The 8,758-nt window shown below is 56.4% G+C and overlaps 1 protein-coding gene across 1 annotated transcript; it reads right to left on the bottom strand.

Annotated features, from left to right (window-relative positions):
• Positions 1 to 4,850: 4,850 nt before the first annotated feature.
• LOC123931262 (galactoside alpha-(1,2)-fucosyltransferase 2-like) lies at positions 4,851 to 6,844 on the bottom strand. Its single transcript, XM_045988187.1, has one exon. It carries the CDS (start codon positions 6,409 to 6,411, stop codon positions 5,557 to 5,559), a length of 855 nt encoding a protein of 284 aa, XP_045844143.1. The 5' UTR covers positions 6,412 to 6,844; the 3' UTR covers positions 4,851 to 5,556.
• Positions 6,845 to 8,758: the final 1,914 nt, after the last annotated feature.

Here is an 8,758-nt window from a genome sequence, read left to right as displayed (position 1 = left end):
TGCAAACTTAGCCCTGTCAGGGTCCTGCTTTTATTTATTTCGGCAAGGACGGGAGCGATTGCGTGGTCTGTCAGCCTCATTCCGTCTTCCCAATTCCGTGACGTTGACCCTCTCAGGAACCCTCCAGTACTGAGGGGGATACCGAGGCACAGGCAGGGGAAGTAACTTGCTCGAGGTCACACAGCTAGGAAATCAGAGAAGCCAGAATTCCGAGCCAGGCAGGCCAGAATCTTGGAAAACACCTGGCAAATACCAACTCTTCTCACTTTCCCTGCTTTCAGAGAAGATTTTCAGGAACCCAGAATCCTGTAATAGTACATCAGCCCGCCAGGCTATGCTGGTCTACCGCTGCCAAAATCAGATGCCAAGATCGAGGAGGAATTTTGCCGGGGAGGGAATGAAGCAGGCACCTCCAGAGCGCCCCCCCCCCAACAATCCTAACATTGAAACAGGGTCGAGCAGCCCCTCCCGGCCCCTCAGTGAGGTGACAGGAGGCTTGCTACACACTCTGTAAATCTCACAGTCCACTCCTTGGCTGCAAAATAAGAATCCGAATCTGATCAAGTCTCCGGGGTGTGCGCCAGCTTCCAGAAAACAGGATAGAGTTGCCCCATGAATGGACACCATGAGGGTATCTGGAGCCAAGTCCAGAGTGTGGGACTGTTTACAGGACCACGTGACCCGGTTTCCCTGATGTTGGAAAAAAAGAAAAAAACGAAGCAGCAAGGGGAGCCTTATAATATATGCAGGGCAGATCTCGGGCTCAGAAATGTATAAACGGATTTTTTTTTTTTAACCTATATGGATGTCTGACCAGATATCCAAAAGTCACGGGGGTGCGGGACACGTCTGTCCTGTGTCATCTTTAGCAGCGTTGATCCTCAGTCGCTAAGTGCTGCAGTAACATCAGACAACAATTGTGACAACTAAAAATCCCTCCTAGATGCCCAGAATGCCCCACCGGGACAGTACTCCCTGGTTGAGGACAGCCTTGACCCCTTCAGCAGGACCAGCAGCTGGTAAATGCTTAGCAACCAGCTCTGGGCTGGTGGGGGTGGGGTGGTGGGAATCCCTGCTAAGTAGTGTTTACCGACTTCCACGGTGTAAAGACCCCCCCCCCGCCGCCTCCCCCCCCCCCCATTCATCTTCAGTGCTTCTGATTGGAGCGTGGGCACACCTCTGACATGCTAGGGGTCAGATCTGGATATTTCGGACAGTGTGTGGTTTGTCAGCCGGGTCCTGTTTTAATCCCCAGAGAGGGGAAGTCATTTGCCCAGGGTCACACAGCAGGAACGAAGGGGGAGCCTGCCGGCCTCAGCCTGAGGCCAGCGTGCGCCCTTAGTCACGGAGCTCTGGGTCTTCTCTGAGCCACTGTGCGAGTCGTGTTCTGTGTTGGGCTTAGGGAGCGGAGGCATCTCCTGAGTTGAGAAACAAACCTTACTCAGTAAACCCCACCTCCCTGGCTCCTCACCTTCTAGTCCAAGGCGGCCACACGGCATTATCGGTACAGCCGGGGAGCCTAATTCTGGTTGGGCTCAATGCCTGGCCATGACCCAAGGTACCTAGACCCCCAGCTGGGTTGGCTCAATCCGGGAAGAGGCATTTGGTTGATGAAACTGAGTTTCTTCTGGAAAGAGCTCTCTGGCCTCTGAGGGTTTGGGGAGACTTACGAACCACAAGCGGGGCAGATGGGGCTGCTGGGTCACCCGTGGGGCGCGCCCCGATAGCTTCCATGGCTTCCCAGACTCACACCTAGTGTTTTCCGCTTCGCTGGCCACTGGGTTCCCTATCTGACCAGGAACACAGCAGCCTGTGTCTCTAATCTGCTGGTGTGCCCAGTGAGAGGTTTGGCAGGGGCTCAGCACTCGGCCAAGCCATTCAACCGACAGGCGTGAAACTGTATCAGTTCTCCGAGTCTGCTGTAACAATGATGCAAACTGTGAGCCTTAAAGCAGTACTAAAGACATGATCCCCTTCCAGCCGCGACTCCGCTGGAAGCTGGTCTCCACCCATCATCCCAGGGCGCAAGCCCCGGAGGGTCTACATCACCTGCCACGTGGGAGGCGGGGCTCACCCTACCCCACCGTGACCTCATCATAACCAATTCACCTGCCAAAACTCTAATGTCCAAACAAGGACACACGCCGCCGTCCCGGGGCATCAGGATTTCCACCCATCTTCCTGGGGGACATAACTCCACCAGTAACAGACACATACGGTGTGCTCCATTATGGTCTGAAATACAGGGCGAAGGCGGTCCCGTCCCAGGCTTCCTTCTGTCCCCTGTGGTGAGGACAAGGGGGAGGTCTTTGAGCTCAGAGCAGAGCTCAGTAAATATTTGTGACTGGTTTAGCTCGGTCTATGGTTAGCGCGTTTATGGTTGATGGCAGGCCAATTTCTGCTTCGGCCTTCATGAAATAAGAGTCATTCACTTCCTCTTCCAAACAAGGCCCTTTAAACACCGGGAGCAGAGTTCGGTTCCTCTTTGCCTTGAGATTAAACAGAATGAAGTATGGTCTTAGTGCGCTGCCCCACCCCGCTCCCGGAAGCCAGTGGTGCCTGCTCTGTGCACCTGAAGGGCGGGTTCCTGGTGGGGACCTCCCCGGGAGGTAATGCGGAAGGGCGTCTGGGAGGATGGATCTTCGTTGTCTTCTCCCGCCAGGATCCCAGAGCCCAGGGCAGGGTGGAGGAAGTTGGAGATATTGGGGGGGGGGCGGGGGGGACAGGGGGACAGGACGTGGGGAGGGATCTGGCATCGGAGTATTCTGTTGAAATGTGAGATACAGTTGCCGTTTCCTTCTGTACTTTGATAGTGTTGCAATGGGCAGAGGGGCCGAGGTCACGGTTCAGGTTCCTCTACCCTTCCGGCTTGAGGCTCTCTGAAAGGGACAATTTGGGAAAAGATCCTGACTCAGGTAAATTACCCTTGTTATGCCCGAGTTTTCGCGTCCGAGAGACCCCCAAGGAGCCGACACCGATGCAATCGCACGAGGGTTTATTCAACAAGCTTAAGCTTGGGCCCAAGTATACCCGACACAGCGGAGCAGGGACTTGGACCTTGAGCTTAGTTAAGGCAGGGGTATTTATGGGTTCCTGTTACTAAAGCAGGGTGGGGGTTCCTGTTACTAAAGCAGGGTGGGGATTCCTGTTACTAAAGCAGGGTGAGGGTTTCTGGAACGAAAGTAAAGTAGGGGAAAGTTCAGCCCTTGGTCACAGGGGCCTGAGATGGCTGCCGAAGCTAAGAGGGCTGTACTTATGCTAAGGCTAAACCTGAGGTGGGATGGCCTTCATTTTTCTCGGCCTCCACACCCTGTGGAGGAGGGACTCGGCCTTGAGAGGAGCGAGGAAAAGCAGAAGGGAAGTAAAGCCAGTCTGATTCTAGGCTTGTGCCCCCACAAAAATGCCAATGTGGTGGTTCTAACCCCCAGCCCCCCAGAATATGACCTTATTTGGAGACAGGATCTTTAGGGAGACAATGACATTAAAATGAGGGCGATAAGTGGGGACCAGAATCCTGGATGACTGGTGTCCTAAAAAGAGGAGGAAAGAGGGGGACACAAATTTTTCCTCCAAGAGAGGGGAGACAATGGTCATCTGCAAGCCAGGAGAGGGCCTGAGACAGATCCTCCCTTATAGCCTCAGAAGGGACCAATGCTCCCGACTATGATTCTGACTTCCAGCCCCCAGAGGCATCAGGCGATCAATGTCTGTGGCTTAAGCCCCCCATCGGTGGTACCTTGTTTTGGTGGCCCCCGGGCCCCGCAATGATCCCCACCTCTGCCCTGACCCTGTGCACTCCCGGCGTGCATGCCCTGGTGTATTCCCTCCCACAGCGGACCAGGGCTGTTCTGGGTGATGTACAGGATATGACAGATGTGACCGTGTGTGACCAAGGCAGGCTCGGCCCTGAAGGCATGGTGGTTTCCACCTTGGTCTATTGGATTTCTCGCTCGGGAGGCATCCAGCCACTGTCGGAAGGCTTATGCTGCCCCATGTCACGAGGACCAGACCATCCGGCTAAACGGAACCTTCCTCCCGGCTCCCCTTCCCTTCCTTCCAGACCCTTCTGGTGCTTTCTCCAGGATCTCCCCGACCCTCAGCCCAGACCATGCTGACTCCATCAGGACTTCAGGAAGTAAACTGGGGTCAAAATGACTTTGGGGAGATACAACATTACCGATACATGGAAACAAAGGTGCTCGACCTCAGAAGCATGCCAGGAAATGGGCAGGCATAAGTAAGACACTTGGAAAGCGCACAAGACTGGAAAGGGATGGGTCACAAATGTTCTCAAAACCAGAGTGCTTGCTTATGCTCAGTGACAATTTTCAATGAGCATAAATGACTGTATGTTAAGATTTTGGAGGGACGTGTGCCTAGGTGGCTCAGTCAGTTTAAGTGTCTGCCTTCGGCTCAGGTCATGATCCCGGGATTCTGGGATCGAGTCCTGCATTGGGAGGGTTCCTGCTCAGTGCGGGGCCTGCTTCTCCCCAACCATCTGCGTGCCGCTCTCCCCTCTTGTGCTTTCTCATTCTTTTTTTTTTTTTTTAAAGATTTTATTTATTTATTTGACAGAGAGAGAGATCACAAATAGGCAGAGAGGCAGGCAGAGAGAGGGGAGGAAGCAGGCTCCCTGTGGAGCAGAGAGCCCGACACGGGGCTCGATCCCAGGACCCTGGGACCATGACCTGAGCCGAAGGCAGGGGCTTTAACCCACTGAGCCACCCAGGCACCCGGTGCTCTTTCATTCTGACAAATAAATAAAATCTTTAAAAACAAAGACTTGTTTTTAATATCCAAAAATGAGTATTACACCAAGAAAAATACCGGTATATCCATACCGCCAAACGCACTGAACACAGGAAAGCCCGTATCATGACTCCCCTGATTCAACTCTCATCCACATAGGGGTTTCTCAGAGGGACTCTGTGCCCTGGGGGCCTAGGCAGTGCCAAGGGGTGAGGTCATCTGTCTGCAGTTGGCTGCTGACATGGCCGGGCTTCCGTCGTTTGGGACCCCTGGGTTCCGCCCGCCACTCCTAGGACCTTACACTCTGGGCGTCTTTGCTACCTTGAGTGGAGTGGTGTGGAGTTCTTCCTGAGTCCCGCGCGCACCCCCATTTCCAGCAACCTCACCTCCCCAGCAAGGGCACCTCCCCGAGATTCATCCTCTCAAATCGTGGGTTCCTCCCTTCCACATTAAGGCCCCTGTGAAACCCCCAACCTGACACTTGGCTGGCTCTCCTTGACTGGAGGGGAGGAACAGCTTCACCCAACCCTCCCAGGAGGCAAGGGCAAAACATTTGAACTTAACTCCCAAAGCCTCGGACAAGGAGAGGGCAAAAAACAGGTTTCCATGTTAAACCCTCTGGAAAGCTCGGGGCGCGCCACCCACATGCCCGTTTGTGGCGGACACTTCCGGGGCCTTCCCAAGACACTAAATGAACATGGGGCAGGAGCCCCGGAGGGAAGTTCTGTATTAGGTCCGCTCGGCAGGGGGCACGCTAAGGCCCAGAGAGATTAAGTTACTTGTTCCAGGTCGCCCAGCTGGGAGGCCTCAGGGCCTGGAGTTCTCTCCTGCCTGGCCTAGGTCAGCGGCGATGCCCACCCACTCGGGCAGGAAGGCTGCTTGGGGCTTGAAGATCCAGCGGAAGGGGGAGCCCGGCAGGGTGAAATTGGCCAGGTAGACGGTGTCCCCACCCACTAGGTAGGCAGCCCAGATCCCGAATGTGCCCACGGTGATAACGCTGTGGTTACACTGAGTGAGCAGCGCGAAGTCCCTGGCGGGGGAGCCCTGAAGGCCACTGCCCGCGAACACCACATCCCCCTGGGAGGTGTCAATGTTCTGTCGACACCAGGCCATGTCGTCACTGGTGACCACGAAGACCGGGGAGCGGTGGTGGGCCCGGAACCAGGCCAGGGCCTGGCGCAGGTAGCCCCGGTCAGCGACCACGCCCTTCCACACTCGTGGCATGACGCGCACATAGTCCCCCCGGCGCACGTGGACGCCCACGAAGGTCACCCGCCGGGCCCCCTTGGCCTGCAGGCCCCGCAGAAACTTCTGGGCATCCTCCCGCACATGGTCATGCAAGGTGAACTCCTGCAGGATCTCGTCTCGCAGGTGGTGGTAGAAGGTCCAAGAGCAGGGGTAGCCGGTGAGGCGCACGTACTCCCCGGGGATGTGGCGGTAGCGCTCCTCCATCCAGTCGTTCAGGTGGTAGTTCTGCCAGGGGATCCGGCTGGCCGTGCTGCTGTGCAGGACCGGGAGGCTGATCCGGAAGATGGGGGCCAGCGTGCTGTGCATCTCGGCCGGGATGAAGGCCGGCCGCCCGTTCATCTTGGCCAGGGCGTACAGGGTGGCGTACTCGCCCATCTGGTTCCCCAGGCGGCCTTTGGCCGTGATGGTGAACATGCCTCCCTGGGACAGGTGTCCAGGGAGCAGGACCACGCGGCCTGAGTAGGCCCAGGGGGCGGGCACCAGGGCCAGGCGGTGGTGGCAGTGGAAGATGGTGGACACCACCAAGAGGATGAAGAGGAAGTAGATGGTGGAGACAGAAGGGCAGGTGGCCCGGAATCCCAGGATGGCTGGGGTAGGGGAAGGGAGCAAAGGGGAAACGGGAAATGGCCAGGAGCAACAGCTAGGGGCACCCGAGTCTTGTTTGCCCCCAAAGCATATGTTCCTGTGCTCAACTCCTCCAAGCAAGTCCAGGGGCGTCCAGTGTGTCCTGACCTGCTTTCTGCTCCCCCCTCTACCTGTGGTTTCCCCATGGCTGCAGCTCGGGAGTCTCGTGGGCCCGAGCAGAAGGAAGCACTGGGTGGCAGGACCCCCACTCTTCAACTCTGCCTTCTGCGCCACCCCTCTCTAGGAGCCCCACCGCTCCCTCTGGCCAGTGGGGTTCTGTGGGCCTTGCCTCAGCTCTCCTCCTCCTGCTCCTGACCAGTAATCTGACCCTTTGGTAAATCTGAACATTTATGGGCCCTCCTCAAATGTCCCTTGTTTAATGTGGGTCCCCAGTGAGGTGGGCTGGCTCTTCCACAGGAGGGCTAAAGTAGGACATCACCTGCCCTTCCCTAGCGGGGTACCATAAATGCCCTGCCTGCTGCTTTAGTTGCCAAACGAGCCCCTCTTTTCCCTGGGCTGGTGACTGCTCTGTCCCAATCCTCATCACGCTGTCTGCTCAGCTCAGGTCCCGCTGGGGGCCAGCTTTCAAGGCCGACCAGGTCCCAAAGCCAGAGCAGGTGAGCTGAGCAGGGACTGGAGCCTGGGCCACTGGGGAGGAAGCAGCGACTCAGGACCAATGTACCCACTGCCCAGGGCCGCCTCCGTGGTGCCGGACAGGGCAGTTTTCCACGGCCTGCACTCGTGAGGACCTACGCTTCACCCGGCTGGCTGTCAACTGAACAGGCGGCTTTTGATCTCGGGGTCCCGAGTTTGAGCCGCATGTGGGGGTAGAGCTTACTTTAAAAAAAATGGGGGCCTGCACTTGGCTTAATGCTCTGCTCTCGCCAGGTAGAAATTATCAATACATCCAAATAAGGAATCCCATGTTTTCACTCCCCACTAGGCTCTGCAAACTCGGCCACCAGTCTGGCGGTCACCCTCTGTCCTTGAGTCTCAAGAGCTCCCTCTCCTGGCTTCTTGTCAGGAAAGTCCCAGAAAACCAGTGCATCTGGGCTGAGGGCCCCCGGGCCCCAGGCCGAGATTCCTTACTGGCCACCTTCCTAAAGACTGGTGGCCAACCCCCATCTGAGCTGAACTCGTGTGGGGACAAAATGGGGCCTGAAGCGACCTGCGGCTCCTTGGGAACTTGACTTAATGTGATGCCCGTGTGTTTTGCTGCACAAACCGTTAACGTTCAATTATGGGACGCTGCCCAGACCCCCCACCGCGCCGTGGGGCGGATGGCGAGTTTCTGAACCCCGTCTGGTCCAAAAAGTTTCAGGTATGAGACTGCGGGCCTGCCTTCACTCATCTAGACCTCGTGGTCTCCCCTGGGGAAGGTGCATTGTTAGGATCATTTAACAAATGAGGAGGCTAAGGCACAGAGAGGTTAAGAAACCGGTGGGAAGTCACACAGCTAGGAAAGAGGGAGCAATGGATCTGAACCTCAAAAATCTATGCTCTCCATTGCTGTCCTCAATATTTTGAGTTTTCTGGAGGGAGAGCTCTCAGATGCACGCTCTCCGTCCAGTTATAAGCAGAGTACAACCTGCCCTGCCTCTTGGGGCCTCTTATTTCTGGGCCACTGAGTAGGGATGAAAGACCTCTGAAAGCCCAGAGCTGTGGGTCCCACCTGGCTGAGCCACCACGGAGCTGTGCCCCAGGGAGATCCTGCTTCCTCCTCTCCGGGGCGCTGTGAGGGAGAAGGTGCCCAATCCTGGAGGAGCTCCTCCCCCTCCAAAAAAAAAGTTTCTTTCCCAACTTGGAGAATTCTTTCTGCTCAGCTCCTGCCACTGCTTCTGTCCTTCCCCCCACACCGCCCCCCAAGCTACCTTGGGGTTGCTAATCGTGTCAAGCAGCTCAGGCTGCAGAAAAACAAGAGTGAGGAAGAAGCCTCCCTCCAGGTCACATTAGCTTAAGAAACCTCTTGTCCCCAGGAGGGGAGGAAAATAAAGGGAGACCCAAACCTTCTGGACTTTTCTCTGGCCATTAAGTCTGCTCGGGTTGCTCCTACCTTGAGTATGCCCTGGTGGCTTGCCCTCACCGCTTTCAGGCCTCAGCCCAAATGTCCCCTCCAGAACCCTGCCCTGCCCTGCCT

The sequence above is a fragment of the Meles meles genome, chromosome 19, assembly GCF_922984935.1.
Source record: "Meles meles chromosome 19, mMelMel3.1 paternal haplotype, whole genome shotgun sequence".
Classification (NCBI taxonomy): domain Eukaryota; kingdom Metazoa; phylum Chordata; class Mammalia; order Carnivora; family Mustelidae; genus Meles; species Meles meles.
The sequence above is the reverse complement of the archived record's forward strand: the minus strand, read 5'-3'. Positions and strand labels throughout refer to the sequence as shown.